The sequence below is a fragment of the Oncorhynchus masou genome, unplaced genomic scaffold (genome assembly GCF_036934945.1).
Source record: "Oncorhynchus masou masou isolate Uvic2021 unplaced genomic scaffold, UVic_Omas_1.1 unplaced_scaffold_2024, whole genome shotgun sequence".
Classification (NCBI taxonomy): domain Eukaryota; kingdom Metazoa; phylum Chordata; class Actinopteri; order Salmoniformes; family Salmonidae; genus Oncorhynchus; species Oncorhynchus masou.
The window spans coordinates 51,911-74,486 of NW_027008513.1; the positions used below are offsets into that span (position 1 = coordinate 51,911).

Consider the following 22,576-nt stretch of genomic DNA (forward strand, 5'->3'; position numbering starts at 1 on the left):
AAAAACAACAACAGCACGCTTTGCCTGAGTAACTTGAATGCCGAAAGCAATGCTATTTGCTTGCCATTATTTAAGGTTAGTTAGTGGTTACTGAAGCTAAGATGGTAAAATCACTCATGGCCAATAGACCATTCCAACAAGATTATCACTTTTGCTAGTATTAGTAGCCTATAGTCACTAAATCTGATCAACAACACTGATGCAGTGGACAGCAAGTAATGGACGACATGACTGTATCACAGCAGTGTAAATAACATAATATCTCACAATGACATAAAGTGTAGAAAAGAAAACACTGAGTCCTTTCTGGGTTTGTTGCACTGATGGAACGACATCATTAAGGAAGATTGCTAATGTGTCTTGGAAGTGATCTTGATTGTGTTCGGGGAAAGACGATAAAGAAAAGTGCACTGTTGACTCCACGTTGATTCCACAGTCTTTCAATGTGTCTCCAACATGGTTTTCACCTCTGCAAAAAAATGATATTGACTTAGCGATGTCTTTCATAGATAGTAATATTGTGTGAAAGATTTTTAAAATATTAATACTAAGGTAGTAAAAAAGATGTTGTTATTTAAAATACATTGTCTTTGATGTTACGAAATGCATTAATGTTATATAATTTAAATAACAAATAATTAATGAACATAAGATTACTTATAATGGAGGACATGAGCTGGGATTCCACTTTCATTAGAGAGCTTCTGTCTCAAATCCATAATTGTGTCACTTTCCAAGTTCACCTTGAGCTCATAGTCTCCCTGTTGATGAAAGGTGTATTATAAATAAGTAACATTCATGATACAAGCAGGACCAACATTTTATAGAAACATGAGCTTGAGTATGCTTTCATGTCAAACCAACAGAATTAGACCAATGTAAAGATGAATTCACCTTGAGCATGATGTGGCATCGAACATCATCCTCTCCTGTCATGTCAGTCATCTCTTGCAGTGGCATTTGGGGGGCTTGTTTCAAGTTCTCCTTGGGTGTAAACATGGCATAAAGCTCACTTCCATTTTCAATGTGCCTGTCTTTCAAAGACCCTAATGGATGAAATATAAGAAGCATGTCAACAAAAGGGATCCTTTGTTTATACTGAAGATGATTACAATTGCCACCCTTTTCCAATGGAAATGTTGACTCGTTTGCAACATACACTGTTCTGTACGTATTCTGTAACAGGCATTGTAAAATATGTGGGCCTATATTTAGCTGTGGTTAGTGTCCACCCTGAGATTGGAAAGTTGGGGTTTGATTATGGAAACGTTTTGTGTTTTATCTTTCTCACACCTTCTATTATTTTATTTGTTAAGCAGCTTGAAATTAATGCAAGGTAAGAAATGTGTTACAAAGTTAAAGATTTACCCCCCCAAAATGATCTGCTTGGCACTCTGTATTAAGGAGATAGATTGGGGGTAAGGCCCTGTGACAGACGAGCATCATGTCCAGGGGGTGTACTTGTACATCTACCTGCCTCATGCTACAGAAACCGAAAACAGGCTACTGTTCCTAGCCGTTCCGGCACGCCCAAGTCAAGGTCGTGCAAGGCTACTTACTTCACTTGCTATATGTAATTGAGGAGTCCTCGTATTTGTATTTACCAAAATGTACTTTACCTGCATGTACCTGGCTCAAGTCTCTTCTTGACTCAAGACCACCTGACTCAAGTTTCCTCTTTCTCTTTTTACTCCCAATACCTTTGTAACTAGCACCATTCAGTCAGATATGGTTTCGGTGTCAAACAGCTAAATTATACCATTTATACAAACGGTCTCAGGTATATTTCCAGTACAACTTACATGTGTTGAAGAAAGGATCATCAGTTAGAGGCATTCCATCAACGGTGTAGAGGCACACAGCTGTAGAGTTCTCAATGCCCTCTTGGTGGCAGATCCTTAGCATCAGGTCTTCAACGGTGTTGGTAGCAGGATCCATGTCTGCATTCACAATTGAACAAAAGCTCAAACATAATAGAGACATGCCACAAAGAGTAGTGACAGTGATGTGATGATTTTTATATGCTATGATTTTACATTTCCTCTCTTTATGGTCTCTACCTACATAAAGATAGTGTAAAGATGCAGTATTTTTTTATCACCTGTGGAAAAATATTTCCCTGCATTAAATTTAAATAGCTAGGGAAATTTATTATTGTGTGTCTGCCTTCCTCTTCCTTTTGAACCAGGCGAGTGTAGAATGCTGTGCTGTGCAAAAACAATTACTGCATCTGTATGTCTCACCTGTGATCTCTTTTAGCTCAGGACAGTGGGGGTATGTGTACCGCAGTTGGAAAGACTCCATTGATTTTTGTACAGGCATCGCTTGCTGTGGCGCTCTGAGTCTTTGGATGAAAACTTTCATTTTTTCAAATCTATTCTTCTCTATTTGAGTAAAACCTGTAATTAAAAAAGTCACTTGGGAATAAGGTTATGAATCCTATAGGAAATGGATAAAATAAATAAGCATAAATACTGTAACTAAACAAATGCATTTTCCTTGGATAAATTATGTTAGTAATTAATTGGTAATCCTTAACCTAACGCATTTTAGTTAGTCATTAGTTAATCCATTTGTCTAATTTGTGATGTGACTGCCCAAAACAATATCCCACTACCAACATAATCAGTGCCATCCGTTTTGTCACCAAACCCCCATATATTACACACCACTGCGACCTGTATGATCTCATTGGCTGGCCCTCGCTTCATATTCGTCGCCATACCCATCGGCTCCAAGACATCTGTAACTCTTTGTTAGGTAAAGCCCCGCCTTATCTCAGCTCACGAGTCACCATAGCAGCACCCACCCATAGCACGCGCTCCAGCAGGTATGTTTCACTGGTCACCCCTAAAGCCAATTCCTCATTTGGCCGCCTTTCCTTCCAGTTCTCTGCTGCCAATGACTGGAACAAATTGCCAAAATCACTGAAGCTGGAGACTCATATCTCCCTCACTAACTTTAAACATCAGCTGTCAGAGCAGCTTACTGATCATTGCACCTGTACATAGCCCATCTGTAATTAGCCCACCCAACTACCTCATCCCCAAGTTGTTGTTTTTTTCTTCTCCTTTGCACCACAGTATCTCTACTTGCACATTCATCTTCTGCACATCTATCACTCAAGTGTTTAATTGCTCAATTGTAATTATTTTGCCACTATGGCCTATTTATTGCCTTACCTCCCTAATCTTACTACATTTGCACACACTGTATATAGATTTTTCTATTGTGTTATTGACTGTATGTTTGATTATCCCATGTGTAACTCTGTGTTGTTTGTGTCGCACTGCTTTGCTCTATCTTGGAAAGGTCGCAGTTGTAAATGAGAACTTGTTCTAAACTGGCCTACCTTGTTAAATAAAGGTGATTTTTTTAATACTAGTTATGGTAAGGTAGCCAATGATAACTACCCCGTCAACCCAGTCCGTTTTGCTCCATAGTTTGTTTCTAACCACAACTGAAAAACAAATAATTTCTGTATTACTTGTTGGTCTGACACTATCAGTTCAGAAAGTAACCATGCTTGGTCATTCTTTTGTAGAACAACTATGAGAAAGTCAGTTCTGGATGTGTTCAATTTTATAAACTTTTTTTACCCCCTTTTTTTCCCTCCCCAATTTCGTGGTATCAAATTGGTAGTTACAGTCTTGTCTCATCGCTGCAACTCCCGTACGTACTCAGCAGAGGCGAAGGTCGAGAGCCATGCGTCCTCCGAAACACAACCCAACCAAGCCGCACTGCTTCTTGACACAATGCCCATCCAACCCAGCCACACCAATGTGTTGATGAGACAAGAATATCCCTGCCGGCCAAACCCTCCCTTACCCAGACGACGCTGGGCCAATTGTGCGCCGCCCCATGGGCCTCCCGGTCACGGCTGGCTGCGACAGAGCCTGGACTCTAACCCAGAATCTCTGGTGGCCTTAGACCACTGCGCCACCCGGGAGGCCCTTTGATTCAACTTTTGCTACGTTGCACTGAGTGACACGTTTCCCCAAAACGTTCAACGTCCTTGAACCGACTTTGAGACAGCCTACATTTGCTCCATTTGGTGAGTGTGGCTTGAAGCAATGAGTGACATATTTGAAGGGCAACTGTGCATTTTGAACACACTACCCAACCCCTCCCCGTTTTTCAATTGGTTGTTCAGAACAGCACTGTTTCTGTTTAATTGAACGTTGCGTTATGTTTTAGTTTTTTGTACTGAATGCAGCTCTGGTGACTTTTCTACTCCAAAATTCATGAAAATAAAATAGTGAGAACATTAAAATGTTCCCCTCCAAAAATGAGCCTAACAAAATATTGGTCTATATTATCAGGCTGGTGTGTTATTTAGCAATAAGCATTATCACCTGTAGTCCACCTGATGCAGTGTAATGCTGAAGCATGGGGTTGCCCATCTGAATTTTTGCTAATCATTAGTTAGATCGTGCTTCCCAAACTTTTTGATTGTCCCCTTTCATCATGTGACCCCCCCATGCCCCCTAACCTCCCCACAAAAATGGTATGAATACATTTTACTCTTCAAGAAACAGTACATACTGTAACTGGTTCCCCTTCCATATTGAAATAAAAAAAATGTATAAAGGAGAAATAAACCAGCTTACTACTGTACAATGTCACATACATCCCTATCAATGAAGACTAGGCTGGGCCCATTTCTTTTGTAGACGTTTTCAATTGAAATAGAATATAAAGGTTGTTCTGGAAGTATTGTTAGGGTGATTATAATGTTGCATAAATATGATGTGTGCCCCCCCTTTAATTATGATGCCTACTAGAAACCAGTTGTTTCAAAGTTTAAAATACTATCAAAGTTGTCTTTGAACTCATAAAATTTAGCACAATACAAGCATTACCAATTATCACTTGTTTTGATAAATAACGCTCACACACCAGATGCACATCTTGTCACTTTGCAATAGAAACTTTCACCATTTGAAAAATGTCCTTTCAATGTAAAGCTTACCGTGTTAAATGTTAGCGCACAGAATCAAGGGTTTTTTAGTGAAAGAGAGGAGCTATTTCTCCATTCTTACAAATCTTGTGCAACTTTTTATTCTTTCACAAACCATGGACTTTGAGGACTGGGCCAAACCAAAAGCATAATTGGCGGGTTAAACTAATTAATAAAATGAGGAATAGAGTTGGCAGTGCAGTTTTTAAACCACAGAATGCCATGGTATATTATTGAGGGAGTCAAATTGGCCTCTCTCTAATATTGGGTTGACCCCCTTTCCTCCGGAAAATTACAGCCTGATCCTTACCCATGTTGACTAGATCTTCACCAGTTATGTCTTCAACTAAATCTCTCTCATCTTTGACACCAAATGTGCGGAATTTATCGTAGTAGGGCTCCAGTCTGTGCTGCTGGAGAATGTTGAATATCTTATCCATCTGAAACAATAAACAAAGGACAAATATCAAATTAGCCAAGCATTATATAAAACGGGGTTGTTTGGATCCTGGATGTTGATTGGACCAGTGTAAATTTTGCGACTTTGTCGCTTGATTTAGCGAGTTTTTAGACCCCTCCAGTGACTTTTGTTGGTAAAAGAGGCTAGCGTCACGAGAGTCGGAGAAGCTGTCTGTGTAACAGAAGTCACAGCAACGGCACTCGAATTGCCGAGCACAAGTGACTTGCAGAAGGGAACGAGTCCGGTTCAGTTGGTCCACTTGTGCTATCAAGTTGGTTGGTCCCCAGTGCGGAGTAGTTTAAATTGGTCAGCGTGCGTGAGGATGAATTGATTATCCAGCGCATGGTTGATTGAATTGTCTGTGTTCAGTTGAGCCCTGCAAGAGGGAGGTTCAGTAGGTCTGTGGTTGTATATGTTTTTATGACATAATTCCTGAATATTGACAGCTACCATGCTGATAAATAAGTATTGAAACAATAATTTACAAATATTGTCACAAACATAAACAAACTATTTACATGATTGTTTCACTTGTTAGGGACATGTAGAATGAAACCGTAACAAGACCAGGACAATAAAGTGGATTTATTAGAATATGGTTGGGAATAAATCACACAAGCACATGTAGGCTTCATCATAAAATTATGTTTATATTGTAATATTGACAGCCACCATGATGATGAATAAGCCTTGAAACAAATGTAATAATTTACAATATTGTCACAAATAGAAATAAACTGTGGTTACACGTGAAGTTTCACTTGCTTGTTCAACATTATATTTATTTAACATCCTTGTGTAAAAGTACAAAATTGACCCACATTTCTATGTAACTATCCATTTAGAAAGGATACAGGCCTACACTTGCTAACCCAAATTTAAAATAAATAGTGAAATAGGTTTAAAAAGTACTCATTTGGGCCTCCCGGGTGGCGCAGTGGTTAAGGGCGCTGGGTTCTCGCCCAGGCTCTGTCGTAACCGGCCGCGACCGGGAGGTCCGTGGGGCGACGCACAATTGGCCTAGTGTTGTCCGGGTTAGGGAGGGTTTGGCCGGTAGGGATATCCTTGTCTCATCGCGCACCTCCTGTGGCGGGCCGGGCGCAGTGCGAGCTAACCAAGGTGCACAGTGTTTCCTCCGACACATTTGTGCAGCTGGCTTCCGGGTTGGATGCGCGCTGTGTTAAGAAGCAGTGTGGCTTGGTTGGGTTGTGTATCGGAGGACACATGACTTTCAACCTTCGTCTCTCCCGAGTTCGTACGGGAGTTGTAGCGATGAGACAAGATAGTAGCTACTAAAAACAATTGGATAAAAAGGAGAAAAAGGGGTAAAATAAAAAGTACTCTTATAATCCCTAAATCTGAAAAGCTAATCTGCATCAACAGTCACTTTTTGTGCATTTTTTAAGCATTTATGTAACCAAAACAACCACATGAAGCACATCATAATTCATAAAGGTCATGTTAACTGACTGATATCGCATAGAACAAAACGTATATGATCTCCTAAACCTGTATTAACCTCAGACCTTATTTATTTTTGGACTTTTATCCCAAACCCCTCATTCTTTCCCCATTTGTTATGGGCAGCATCACATTAGTGGAAACCAAGACTGTTCAAGACTGTTCTGTTGTCTTGCTCTCTTCACGACTGTGTTGGTGTGACCATGACAGGTCCTTAGTGATGTGGACACAGAGGAACTTGAAGCTCTCAACCTGTTCCGCTACAGCCCCATTGATATGAATGGGGGCGTGCTCGGCCCTCCATTTCCTGTAGTCCACGATCAGCTGCTTTGTCTTGCTCACGTTGGAGGGAGTATTTGTTGTCCTGGCACCACACAGCCAGGTCTCTGACCTCCTCCCGATAGGCTGTCTCATCGTTGTCGGTAATCAGACCTACCACCGTCGTGACGTTGGCAAACTTAATTATAGTTTTGGAGTCGTGAGCGGCCACTCAGTCGTGGGTTAACAGGGAGTACAGGCACCCCCGAGTGGCCCCCATGTTAAGGGTCAGTGTGGCGGATGTGGGGGCTCGTAAGGAAGTCCAGGATCCAGTTGCAGAGGGAGGAGTTCAGCCCTAGGGTCCTTAGGTATATGATGAACTTCAGAGGGCACTATGTTGAACGCTGTGCTGTAGTAAATGAACAGCATTCTCACATAGGTGTTTATTTTTTTCCAGGTGGGAAAGGGCAGTGTGGAGTGCAATTGAGATAACGTCATCTGTGGATCTGTTGGGGCGAATTGGAGTGGGTCCAGGGTGTCTGGGATGATGGTGTCGATGTGAGCCATGAACAGCCTTTACAGGCTACATTAAAATCTACATTAACATCACCGGCCACTAGGAGCGCCGCCACTGGGTGAGCATTTTGTTATTTGCTTATGGCCCTACACAGCTCGTTGAGTGCGGTCTTAGTGCCAGCATCGGTTTGTGGTGGTAAGTAGACAGCCGCGAAAAATATAGGTGAAAACTCTCTTGGTAAATAGTATAATCTACAGCAGGAATGGGCAACTTTGATGGAGGCCACAAAAAAACGGAACTCATCTTGAAGGGCCGCAGTTGCTCGTGGGTCAGTAACATTGAAGAGAATTGTATTTCTTTTTTTAAGTTCCTTTCCTGCAATTCTGCACATTTTGCCATGGGGCGTAGAGAATATGTTGCCGTTTTAAAGCAAGTTTGCTGCAATTATACACATCTTGCTATGGGGCGGAGAGAAGACTTAGCAATTTTATAACTCATTTCATGCAATTCTACTTATTTTGCCATGGGGCGGAGAATAAAAACAGCAGTTTTACAGCTAATTTTCTGGAATTCTACACATTTGGAGGCAAATGATAACTGACGATCAATGAGCCCCACCCCAGTCGGTAATTCAACCATGCTTACTACAAGTTTGGATGAGCTGGCAGCTAGACAAACTTACCAATCTAAAACATTTTAGCTGACATGGGCTAATTGAGTGACTGATGATGCACTACCAAATTTTGAAATTGCACCTTGTGAATTCCATTATTCTAACTCTCAACGGGAAGTTGAGACAATTTGTAAGTCGCTCTGGATAAGAGCGTCTGCTAAATGACTTAAATGTAATGTAATGTAAATGAGACCCCGACTGAGTTCCTCAACATTGGTCCGCCAGTTGCACATCCCTGGTCTACAGCTTATCATGAGATATTCTAACTCAGGCAAGCAGAACCTCGAGACTTCCTTAATATTACAACCAGTTGTTGTTAACAAAGAGACACACACCACCCCCGAGTTTGCCCAACACTGCCATTCTGTCCTGTCGATGTGTAGAAAATACAGCTAGATTTATATTTTCCATGTCCTTGTTCAGCCACAACTCAAAGAAACATTACAATTCTTTAAAACACTTTGATAGGATATTCTCGAACGGAGCTCCTCCAGTTTATTCACAAGTGATTGCATGTTCGCCAAAAGAACGAAGGGTAAAGGCGGTTTATCCACTCACTGACAGTCTCGTCAGGTATCCCGCACGCCGGTCACTATAACGCCGCCTCTTCCTTCTTCGACTGTCAGGGATTTGGGCCTGGTCCGGAATGAGCAGTATGTAATTTGCCTCCGATTCATTGAAGTAGAAATCCTCATCCAAATTTAGCTTTGTGAGCTTCTGAAGTCCAGAAACTCTTTTTGGTCATAGGAAATATATGGTGGAAATATTATATACCATTATGTTAGATGGTCAATAATTTTTGCATTTTAGCTAACCCGAACCCTAACACTTTTATTTTTTTCAATCAACCAACAAAACACATTCCACATTCACCGATGTGTCAGGCTTAAAAAAGTTTTTTTTAAAGTAATAAATAATACATTTGAAAAAACAATAAACACAATTATAATAAAAGATTAAGAGAAATAAGTTTATATTTTATGGATTTATTTTCCTTGGTGCATATATATATATATATATATATATATATATATATATATATATATATATATATATATATATATATATATATACACACATATATACATACATACATACATATACACACACATACATACAAACAAATACATACACACATACGCACTCAAACAAATATATATACATACATACATACATACATACATACATACATACATACATACATACATACATACGTACACGCACTCAAAAAAACGAAATAATAAAAACCTAACACTTTTCTTAACCTTAATCTAATTCTCCTTACCTGCCACGTTAATTATCCTAACCTGCTGCGTAAATTCTCCTAACTTATTTCATTTTTTTAGGACTACAAGCTGGCGAGCTCTATGAGTAGGATCTATCTGCAGACCGCGTACTACATATCGCGACCACTACATGCCGCACGCACTACACATCACTTACAACATGCCGTGCCCACTGCCATTGAGGCTGCTAGCTCGCTAGGACACAGCACATACGGTCTTTCGCCCCGCCTGCCGAGCACTGCTTTCCAATAGTTATTTTAACGTTACGGCGAGCATAATCACTACCTGGTAGTCCCAAGCGAGAGTTGGGTTGGCAACACGAGCTAGACACTTCACTCGCCGTAACGTTAACAGAACTGTGGGAAAGCAGTGCTCAGCAGGCACTGTACCGGTGTCCCCTAGCCTAGCTAGCGAGCAGCCTCCTCCTTCAGTGGGGGTTTTCAGCTGTTGGCTTCCAACGTTGGTGCATTAACACCACATACTGTGTTGGAGTGTTGGTCAGCGACAGCGCTAGCAGCCTCAATGACAGAGGGCGCAGCATGTAGTAACCGCAGTCTGCAGATAGACATTATTGAGCGCGGTTAACTTCTGTGTAATTTCATATTGTTTCGGTCGTGAAGACACTTAGCAGGAAAATGGCATCGATAAATCTCTTTTCAACTATATATGTTTTAGTCAACGTTTTGATGTCCAGAGACATTACTCAATACCCGAGAGAGCTCAAAACTGTTGCAGTCCTTGCAGAACAGATTTAGCAAACTAACCATTTCAACCACCTGGAACATTCGTATCGGCTGCTAGAAGAGCATGTGCACTTGTTATCAAGTATACAAGTCCACCTCGGACTCGTTAAGGTAGCTTCCTTCTTCGTGTGGTTATCCGGCAGACTAGATGATGTGTTGCATATTGCTGCCTTTCACAGGTCGAAGTGCGGATTGCACATTTTGGTCACAAAAAAAAGTGAAAAGTGGAATGGGAAAATTATTAAATTGCACCACCATCTAACCCTGCACCTATACACTGTGTCTACCCCCCCCCCCTCCCCCCAAAACACCCCATCCCACTACTTTGGCCATAAACAATCCAACAAACAGGCTGTCGGCCTGACATGATGTAACCCTTTCTCTCAAAACTTCCTGTACATCTTTTGCATTGATATCAAATCAAATTTTATTTGTCACATACACATGGTTAACAGATGTTAATGCGAGTGTAGCGAAATGCTTGTGAAAACTGCATAGTTTCCTAGGAACGCGAAGCGAGGCGGCCATCTCTGTCGGCGCCGGAAGTGGAAATCTCTCACACCCAAACTATATATCTGCTGCTGCAACTACCACATCTATCTTCTGTGATTTCCGCTCCATCAGTGCTATGCAGTTCATCACCATGGCTATAAATGCAGGAAATCCAACCTTACTGAAACTCCTCCTCTGGATCTCTCTCTTCAGGCCTATACTCACGAGGAGTCTCCCAGTCAATTCACTCACCCTTGGGCTATCCTCTACTCTCTTCACTGCCTCAGCATAGGAAACTTTTTGCCTTACTCGAACTCTGGCAATTTCAACGAGTTTCTCTCTCACAGGGCACTTCGGACCCCCAGCTGCATGGCATTCCCACAGTTGACACACGGTGCTTTCTCAAAAATTAAACTTTCATGAAATCACACATGCAATACACAAATTAAAGCTACACTTCTTGTTAATCCAGCCAAAGTGTCAGATTTCAAAAAGGCTTTACGGCGAAAGCAAACGATGCTATTATCTGAGGACAGCACCCCAGCAAACAACACAGACAATCATATTTCAACCCACCAGGCGCGACACAAAACGTAGAAATAAAGATATAATTCATGCCTTACCTTTGATGAGCTTTTTCTGTTGGCACTCCAATATGTCCCATAAATATCACAAATGGTCCTTTTGTTCGATTAATTCCGTCAATATATATCCAAAATGTCTATTTATTTGGTGCATTTCATCCAGAAAAACACTGGTTCCAACTCGCGCAACATCGCTACAAAATATCTCATAAGTTACCTGTAATCTTTGTCCAAACATTTCAAACAACTTTCCTAATACAACTTTAGGTATTTTTTTAAGTAAACAATTGATTAAATTGAAAACGGGATAAACTGCGTTCAATACCGGAGGAAAACAAAGTGTAGCGAGCTTTCAGAACACGTACCTCTGACAGAGTACACTTCTCTCTACCCTCGTTCCAAACAGTGCTACTTCTTCATTTCTCAAAGGAAAAACCTCAACTAATTTCTAAAGACTGTTGACACCCAGTGGAAGTGATAGGAATGGGAAGCAAGTCCCTTAAAAATCCGGATTCCCAATGAAACCCCATTGAAAAGAGTGACCTCAAAAAAAAAATCTGAATGGTTTGTCCTCTGGGTTTCGCCTGCCAAATAAGTCCTGTTATACTCACAGACATCATTCAAACAGTTTTAGAAATTTCTGTGTTTTCTATCAAAATCTACTAATAATATGCATATCTTAGCTACTGGGCCTGAGTAGCAGGCAGTTTACTTTGGATACGCTTTTCATCAGGACATGAAAATACTGCCCCCTATCCCAATGAAGTTTTAAGCCCTGAGCCGCGTCACTTGAAGTGCCCGCTTCTTCTGGGCGGTGGATACACAAAAAATCTAAACAATTCCACTTCTCGAAACTTTCACAGACGTAACCATTCCCAGTGTGTCCTTTACCCAGCCCGACAATGTATGGGTCAGCCAAAAATCAGGAATCCACTCTTTCCAAAAATCGAACTCCTACCGGTCCAAATTTTTTAGGGCAAACATTGGAAGTCTCCATTACACCTATGGCCGAAGGTAGGCTCACTTCAGCCTGGACTGGCTCAACCTCAGAACATTCACCACTGCCGCCCGACTCCATTTCGAGATCATCAAGGTTCTCAAGAGAGCATGTAGACCTATAAGTAAGATTACTTGGTTTGTATACAGGAGACGTAGGTACAGTGCGTTCAGAAAGTATTGAGACCCCTTCCCCTTTTCGCTACGTGACCCTTTGCTATGAGACTCGAAATTGAGCTCAGGTGCATCCTGTTTCCACTAATCACCCTGAGATATTTCTACAACTTGATTGGAGTCCACCTGTCGTAAATTCAATTGATTGGACATGATTTGGAAAGGCACACACCTGTCTATATAAGGTCCCACAGTTGACAGTGCATGTCAGAGCAAAAGCCAAGCCATGAGGTCGAAGGAATTGTCCGTAGAGACAGGATTGTGTTGAGGCACAGATCTGGGGAAGGGTAAACTGTCTACAGCATTGAAGGTCCCCAAGAACACAGTGGCCTCCATCACTCTTAAATGGAAGAAGTTTGGAACGACCAATAATCTTCCTAGAGCTGGCCACCCGGCCAAACTCAGCAATCGGGGGACAAGGGCGTTGGTCAAGGAGGCGACCAAGAACTCTGACAGAGGTCACTCTGACAGAGCTCCAAAGTTCCTCTGTGGAAATGGTAGAACCTTCCAGAAGGACAACCATCGCTGCAGCACTCCACCAATCAGGCCTTAAAGGCACATAATAGCCCGCTTTGAGTTTGCCAAAAGGCACCTTGATGAATGAAACCAACATTGAACTCTTTGGCCTGAATGCCAAGCGTCATGTCTGGAAGAAAACTGGCAAAATCCCTACGGTGAAGCATGGTGGACACAGCATCATGATGTGGGGATGGTTTTCAGCGGCAGGGACTGGGAGACTAGTCAGGATTGAGAGAAAGATGAACGGAGCAAAGTACAGAGAGATCCTTGATGGAAACCTGCTTGAGAGCGCTCAGGACCTCAGTCTGGGGCAAAGGTTCACCTTCCAACAGGACAACGACCCTAAGTACACAGCCAAGACAACACAAGAGTGGCTTCAGGACAAGTCTCTGAGTGTCCTTGAGTGGCCCAGCCATATCCCGGACTTGAACCTGATCAAACATCTCTGGAGTGACCTGGAATAAAGACGTGCAGCAACGCTCCCCATCCAACCTGACAGAGCTAGAAATTATCTGCAGAGAAGGATGGGAGAATCTCCCCAAATACAGGTGTGCCAAGCTTGTAGTGTCATACCCAAGAAGACTCAAGGCTGTAATCGTTATCCAAAGGTGCTTCAACAAAGTACTGAGTAAAGGGTCTAAATACTTATTTAAATGTGCCGGGGCGGCAGGGTAGCCTAGTGGTTAGAGCGTTGGACTAGTAACTGGGAGGTTGCGAGTTCAAACCCCCGAGCTGACAAGGTACAAATCTGTCGTTCTGCCCCTGAACAGGCAGTTAACCCACTGTTCCCAGGCCGTCATTGAAAAAAATAATTTGTTCTTAACTGACTTGCCTGGTTAAATAAAGATAAAATAAAAAATACATTTCATTTTTTAATTGCAAACATTTCTAAAAACCTGTTTTTATGTCGTCATATGGGGTATTGTGTGTAGATTGATGAGTGAAAACACGATTTAATCAATTTTAGAATAAGGCTAACTTAACAAAATGTGTAAAAATTCAAGGGGTCTAAATACTTTCTGAATGCACTGTACGTACACCTCAAATGAAGGTGTATTCTCGGGTGACGAATCTCTGATCTGAGCAGCGCCATTCTTAGGCTTCCGCATTACAGCACTACCGTCTCTCCCAGGTAGCCTCCATTTGCACACACTGTATATAGATGTCTATTTTTTTTCTATTGTGTTATTGACTGTACATTGTTTATGTTTGTTTTGTGTAACTCTGTGTTGTTGTTATTGTCGCACTGCTTTTCTTTATCTTGGCCAGGTCGCAGTTGTAAATGAGAACTTGTTCTCAACTGGCCTACCTGGTTAAATAAAGGTGAAATAAAAAATTAAATCAAACAGACACTTACTGTTATCATAGAAATGAAATGAGCACAACAGACATCAAATCAACATTCCATGGCACTAGCTAACATCTTTTGGTGTACCGTTTTTGGAATTTTAATTTGAGCTTAATTAACGATCAACTCAACTGACATTTGAATGTTAAGTCAAATTTCGCTTAGTTGCTATGGTGCCGTCTCAATTTGTTTTGTATATAAACTCAGCAAAAAAGGAAACGTCCCCTTTTCAGGGCCCTGTCTTTCAAATATGTAAAAATCCAAATAACTTCACAGATCTTCATTGTAAAGGGTTTAAACACCGTTTCCCATGCGTGTTTAATGAACCATAAACAATTAATGAACATGCACCTGTGGAACGGTCGTTAAGACACTATCAGCTTACAGACGGTTGGCAATTAAGGTCACAATTATGAAAACTTAGGACACTAAAGAGGCCTTTCTACTGACTCTGAAAAACAACAAAAGAAAGATGCCCAGGGTCCCTGCTCATCTGCGTGAACGTGCCTTAGGCATGCTGCAAGGAGGCATGAAGACTGCAGATGTGGCCAGGGCAATAAATTGCAATGTCCGTACTGTGAGACACCTAAGACAGCGCTACAGGGAGACAGGACGGACAGCTGATTGTCCTCGCAGTGGCAGACCACATGTACCAACACCTGCACAGGATCGGTACATCCGAACATCACACCTGCGGGACAGGTACAGGATGGCAAGTTAGACCAGGAACACACAATCCCTCCATCAGTGCTCAGACTGTCCGCAATAGGCTGAGAGAGGCTGGACTGAGGGCTTGTAGGCCTGCTGTAAGGCAGGTCCTCACCAGACATCACAGGCAACTACGTCGCCTGTGGGCACAAACCCACTGTCGCTGGACCAGACAGGACTGGCAAAAAGTGCTCTTCACTGACGAGTCGCGGTTTTGTCTCACCAGGGGTGATGGTCGGATTCGTGTTTATCGTCGAAGGAATGAGTGTTACACGGAGGCCTGTACTCTAGAGCGGGATCAATTTGGAGGTGGAGGGTCCGTCATGGTCTGGGGCAGTGTGTCACAGCATCATCGGACTGAGCTTGTTGTCATTGCAGGCAATCTCAACGCTGTGCGTTACAGGGAAGACATCCTCCTCTCATGTGGTACCCTTCCTGTAGGCTCATCCTGACATGACCCTCCAGCATGACCAATGCCACCAGCCATTCTGCTCGCTCTGTGCGTGATTTAATGCAAGACAGGAATGTCAGTGTTCTGCCATGGCCAGCGAAGAGCCCGGGTCTCAATCCCATTGAGCACGTCTGGGACCTGTTGGATCAGAGGGTGAGGGCTCGGGCCATTCCCCCCAGAAATGTCCGGGAACTTGCAGGTGCCTTGGTGGAAGAGTGGGGTAACATCTCACAGCAAGAACTGGCAAATCTGGTGCAGTCCATGAGGAAGAGATGCACTGCAGTACTTAATGCACCGGATGGCCACACCAGATACTGACTGTTACTTGGATTTTGACCCCCTTTGTTCAGGGACACATTATTCCATTTCTGTTAGTCACATGTCTGTGGAATTTGTTCAGTTTATGTCTCAGTTGTTGAATCTTGTTATGTTTATACACATATTTACACATGTTAAGTTTGCTGAAAATAAACGCAGTTGACAGTGACAACGTTTCTTTTTTGCTGAGTTTATAACTCTCTCTATCATTTTTAGCTTTTCTCTGTATCCTATACATGCAGAAAGAATGATTACCATAGCAATTATGTATTACAATTCTATGTCAGCCATCTTTTATACTACTGGCCAAATTGCCATGGTCTGGTCAACCATGTCTCTTCTTCTCATTCTACGGGTGTTATTATGTAAAATAATTGAGAAAATAATGCAATAATGTGATGCAGAGCCACTGTCAGTTTGCTATAGAATAGAATGCTAAGTAGAAAGTAGTAGTCATAGAAATGAAGTAGAACTGCAGCCAAAGTAAACTTTACAGGCTTCTGTAGATCTCACATTCTAATGTCAGCAATATAAAACACTGTAGAGGCGACGATGGCTAAGCCTGCTACAACCATGTTTCTGTAGCCTTGTGACTATGATTTTTTAATTTAGTAACTGTTAAAACTACAATATGTAACTTTTTGGGTGACTGACCAAATTCACATAGAAATGTGAGTTATAGATCTTTCATTCCAGTTGAAATCAAGTCTATGAAGTGGTAGATGTGTTCTATGTGTGCTATTTCTATGCTTCTCATTCTGAAGTTTCATTTTGTGTCTTTTACCTTCGGTTTTGTACACCAGCTTCAAACAGCTGAATATACAATATATTTGGTTATTAAAAATATATTTCGCAGCGGTTTAGATAGTAAAATTATTCTCTACACAACGACTTCTTGTTTTGTCACATAAATTGAAATTAGGCAAACTATTAGCATTTTAGCAACCAGGAAATTATTTCTGGAAAAGCGATTTCTGCATAGTGCATCTTTAATACATTTTTATCTTAAATTGTCTAGGCCCACATTATGCAAACTGTGCCTAACCCCTATTCTGTCATCCCCAACATCATAAGATGAGCAGGTATGCTTGGTCATCAAAGAGCTTCATGACAATGTGAGACAACTACTTTTCCAAGTGGAACGAGTGCTGCACCCACCACTCCAAGTGCAATTTCCAACAGCTGTCCATAGAACCCAAGGTGACAGTATTCGTTGGCTAACACTTGAGCATTGCTGCACAGTTGCATCCAATTACATGTTTACAATCTTTGGGTCCATATTCTTGCAGACACCAAATGCAGGTTTAACACTTGTCTTAGGTGAAATCATTCATGTCATTCAATAGAATTTGTAGCAGGGCTGCACATCCTTCCGAGAGCTACCCTCTTGTAGGTTTTTTCTTCAACCCCAATGTTGCAAACATGATTCTGGGTGGGCTTATGTGTACAGTTATTTGTGAAATTCCCTATCCCGGTGTAATATTATTTTAATTAAGAAATTTAAATGGGTTGTACAAATTGCAACCTCATCAGGGGCAGCTATTCCGTTCCATGTGAAATTAGTTCATTTTAACATATCGTCCTCTAAAGCAGGGGTTCCCAAACTTTTTCACTCAAGCCCCCCTTCCAGCATTGGGGAACATCCTGCGCCACCACGCCTATTTCTATGGGCAAAAGCACTGTTCATGACACAAACTATTCACGCCCCTTTTGTTGGTAGTGAGACAATTTTTCAGTTTTAAAGCTAATTTTCTTGCAATACTATACATTTTGCCATGTCTAATGTGTATTCATGTGATAATTGAGTGACTTGGACATAACTACAAAATAGTTGATCTGGACATTTCTGGATCTGGACATTTCTGACAAGTTATAAATATCTCTCTAAGGTATGCATTGACTAACATGTCAAGAGGAAAACTGATGATACACCACCCAATTTCGAAATTGCACTCTCTGCATTCTACTATTATACACCCACAGCTTGGGGATCACTGTCTTGACCTGGTCTTGTTGTTACTGTTTGATTCTACATGGCTCTTCCTCTGTTGTATTAATCAGCATAACCATACAAACTATAAAAATCAATTCATCCCCGTGGACCAACTGAACACTGACAATTCATGGATAGCGTAAGCAAATAAACTGAGCCAACCTCGCGCGGGGCTCCCGCCCTCGTTCCCTTGCGCAAGTCATTTGGAGCTCCCCTTCGTGGAGTACTCCAGTACCAGTCATAATACCCATAAAATCTAGAGGTCAAACAGGGAAATGGTTCCAATCGTTTTTCCACTTTGACACTTTCATAACCATATAAATCTCTTTCGGACAAGGTGACTTTTGTCAATATATTCAGCTCTATTTACTCTCAGATTCAAAAATGCTAATTAGCATCAAAGTAGACATCATGCAAAATACAAATCCCTGCATGCTCCTGCATGTCATCTCAAGCAGACAACTTTGCTAACTGGTATTTTGTAAATGTAAATGTAAAACTTGCACATTTATGAATTACTACATTTAGCTAATATTAGATAGTTAATCCAGAGATTCTTAACTTTGCCTCGATTCGTCAGTCTCGTCCAGATCATGGCATTTTTGTAATTAGCATTTCATTTTTGGGGCTGTAGATACAGATATTGATAAAAGTCATCTTGTTCTAGAGAGATTTACAGTGTTATCAAAATGTCAGGGTGAGCCTACATGAAACACAGACCTTATTTTAATTGTTTCTAAAATCCCCTATGGGAGAAATGAATGGTGGAAAAAACGACTGGAACCATTTCCGTTTGACCGCTAGGTTTATGGGTATTATGACACCTCCACTGTGGGGCTCTATTCGTTTTTGTAGCACACATGTGATGTTAAGAGTTTCCTAAACACATTCCCACTGGCTTGATGAAGCCACCATGCAGCCATCTTGGTACACCTCAATTTAAAAAAAGATTTTGGAAGCTATAGAAATTAATTTATGAATGTCTACATTTGTTTTCAACACTTTTATTCTATTAGACACCTTAATGACTACTTTTAAATTAGATTATGTGCGCTATACATATAAAAAAAAAATATAAAAGCATTGTTAAACTATTTTTTTTAGAGAGCGCTAATGTCACTGTCCCCACTACAAAAAAAAAAACTTAAATACGTGTAATTTTGTCTTTGAAACATTTAATTGGGATACTGTAGAATTCCATTAATTCCTATGGATGACTGCCAATATGACCGACTTCAAAGCCTCTCAATGTCCAACAAATAGCATCGTCTTTGGTTAGAACCCTGGTTTTATTATCTATGGTCACAACACTCAAGCAGTACAGCAGCTGATATCGTAATGAAACTGGCAGTGTGCAGGTCTAGAACCCTCGACCTTCTAGCCCGAAGTCCAGCGCGCTATCGACTGTGCCGCAAAAGCATGCTCGAGCGGCAGAGTCGATATCCGCGCAGGGTCGTTACAATATGTTCACACAACACACGCAAGCTGTCCTAAGCACCCATCAATCTACTTGCTTAGCTTATTTATTTGAGGGAAAGTGATTTACAAAAGTGAATCTTCAACAGTGGACATACATAGCAATATGCTGGCTATTGTTGATGGTCTGCAAAAAGAAAGCTACAAAAATACACTTTAGATTTCGTTTTGGCTAGCCTACTGTTGCCAGGTAAATATATATTTTGGAAGCAGTTCTCTTAAAAGGGCAGCGTCCTATTTTGAGATGTAAAACAACTTTCTCAAAATAACAAACTTTAGGGAAATGTATGCAATTAATACAATGCAATTGTAAAGAATAAAGTAATGACTTAAATTGCTAAATTATATTAAGCATTAAAAAAAAATACATATCACAATAACCAAATATAGCATATTAATAGCTGCATATAGAGAGAAAGCATTGCCAACCTATCCGCCAAGCATGAACCCAAAACTATCGAACGCCGTTTGGGTCTATGCTTGTCAAAAAAGATACACGTCAAATAACACTATTGGACTCGTCAAATAAGCTCGTTGATCAATCAGCACCTGATTATGACTGCACATCACGTTTATACATTTTTAAAGTAGTTATAACACATTGATTACACTATCACCTGTAATTCATGTCACAACGATTCACCGATACGTATGATATGATGCTGGTAAAGTTTTGTCTTGTGACGCACCTGCCGCACGAGCGCAGACACACTTCCCCAAGCTCCTGACAGTGATGGCTATAAAAAAGCTAGCTAGCCGATGGATGCAAACCATGTTCTTCCCTAAAAACATAGCAAAACAAAAGAATCTGTTTCAGTAGATATAGTTAGCTAACTAGCTTGGTGTCATAGTCTAAAATACCCCTAATTTATATGACAGTTCTTATTTGATTTATGGTGGTCGGATCCACCTATGTGAAACTAGCCACAATAAAGATTAGCAACAATAGTGGAATTTGCTAAATAAAGGTATCTAATTTTAAAGTAATTCAAATTAATACAAATAGTGGAATCATGCAATAGATCATGCTAAACGAATTTGGGAATGTCCTTAAATAAATTCAACAAAATACAATAACTTGTTAATTTGACAAAAATATGTTAAATCACACTGGATGTACTAGACTTTAGAATTGCATTGGGGGCATACTTATTTCACTGTACAGCCTACCTATGGATTGTGGATCAATGACATGGAGTCACTCAGTGACACCAGAGAACATTAGCGTCGTAGCTCTTATTGCGGGACTCTGAAACCACTGTGAATTGAGCCACGTTTATTGTACCAATCAACGTACTATGTGTATTGAACTCTATTTCAGAGGAAAACAACACAACATGGATGTTTTAGAGCCTGATAACTCCGATGAGGATTTGGGAGAAATAACACTTGCGTACTGAGTAGACTGATACCCCATTTCATTGATCCCCAATCTTTAGGTAAGGCTGTAAAGTGCAATTTAAAATGTCAATACGCACAATAGGCTGACGGGGGAGGTGATTTCCCACAGTCAAAAGTCCCGGGTGTCTCGGGTGTCACCGAGTAGACTCATACTCCATTTCATTGCTCCACATTCCAACACTCCAACCTTGTTTAACATTATCTCGTCTAAACATTGTATGATTCCACCAATTGTAACCTTCTGCATCACTTTCAGGGGGAGTTCCACTGTTGTGGCTAATGCTTATTGTAGCTAGCTTCACAACACATAACCCGGTCCGGTCAAATCATACTAGTTATTTCAATACAGAACAACAAGTGGCTACCTAGCTAATACTTACATGGATTCCTAAACCATTGCTAAGAATATTTAAAATGGCTGCAGTTTTTACTGGTCATTGTTTTCAGGCTGGTGGCATTGGTGTTAGCTAGGTACCACACTAAAGCTAGCTACCCCAGGAGTTGCTAATAACATCTGTATCAAAGATATTTGCAAACATGTTTGATCCTGCTCGTTTGATCCTGATCTAATTTCAAATGCTCACACAGACGTTTACCCATTCGGTCGAACAAATAATGCCTTATTATCAAAACAGTATTGTACAGCTTTGACAGTGATCATCATAATGGTGGCACTTTTGGCCTGAGAAAAAAGTTAGCGATGGACCTTGTCACAGCCTACGAAAAAGACCCAGCGTTTTATCTGACCAGGTCATGAGATCAGGAAAAACTCCAGGCCCCAGAAATGACACGTACACATTTTGCCACACCGCTTTTTAACCTGTGGTACAAGATGACCAAAAGAACTAACATGAACAACCAGATTTTTCTCTGGACTTTATTTTCTGGTGGAAGAAGAAATTGCATGAATTTACCAAAATACTGTTTTAATGAAAATATGCATCCATTATTATTTGAATATGTTGCTAACGTATTATAAAAACAATAAGGCACATGGGGGCGTGCTATGCGATGAATAGTCAAAGATAAAAAGGTTGACTGGCCCTCCACGCATTTTACCTGACTGTATTCAGCATTGCACAGCCTCTTGTGCCTTGCTGCTTTAATATTGACAATGGCACCTCTTACACATATTAATAAAACACCTGTACAAAAAATGACAGCATGAACAGCCCTTTGTTCTATACCTCACCTGAGAAAAAAAATATATGACAAATTGATAATTCAGTTTAAAGGATTTCTTCCATACGTCTAATTCTAGTTTTAGAACTACATAACGTTACTACTGTACTACTACTTCTAACAACAACAACAACACAATATTTTTGGTTAATCGTATAAAATAAAGTTTTTTCAATAACATATTTACCTTGTTAGATGTTGTCCTTACGTCTTCTCGAATGTTGTTTTTGTCTCTCGGTTTCTAAAAAAAGGTGATTAAAGTGTATTTACTTAACGTAAAAAACAGAACACGTTACCTTAATGGATGTTGATCCACTGGCAGTAAAAATTTGCTCTGACTTTTCAAATTACAAAAACTTTCATTTCTTGGAAAGGGTGTGGCTGGATGAAAATGAAACCTAAGTACAAGTCTTGTAACATGAAGGGGGGGGGGGGGTTCTACAAAAACAAATGTGAATAGTGTCATGAAGCGGGCAAACACTCCACTTGGAGATGCACTATGCATAAATTGCTCTGCTATTTCCTGGTCGCAAAAATTCGTTTTTGTGACAAGCAAGTAAAGAGTAGAGAATCATT

General features: G+C 40.8%; 1 protein-coding gene across 3 annotated transcripts in view; it reads right to left on the bottom strand.

The window, feature by feature from the left end:
• The window catches only part of LOC135532787 (uncharacterized), a 53,299-nt gene extending 30,901 nt beyond the window's left edge, over positions 1-22,398 (bottom strand). For 2 of the 3 annotated variants that reach the window (XM_064960222.1, XM_064960224.1), the window contains exons 1-7: positions 22,188-22,398; positions 5,271-5,400; positions 2,244-2,399; positions 1,803-1,940; positions 895-1,046; positions 658-761; positions 268-469 (exon numbers count right to left, since the gene is read on the bottom strand). In XM_064960222.1, the coding sequence (XP_064816294.1) occupies positions 268-469; positions 658-761; positions 895-1,046; positions 1,803-1,940; positions 2,244-2,399; positions 5,271-5,400 (882 nt within the window). In that variant the 5' untranslated portion in view covers positions 22,188-22,398. The remainder of the gene's footprint in view (positions 1-267; positions 470-657; positions 762-894; positions 1,047-1,802; positions 1,941-2,243; positions 2,400-5,270; positions 5,401-22,187) is intronic. The other variant, XM_064960223.1, reaches the window with a different exon arrangement.
• Positions 22,399-22,576: the final 178 nt, after the last annotated feature.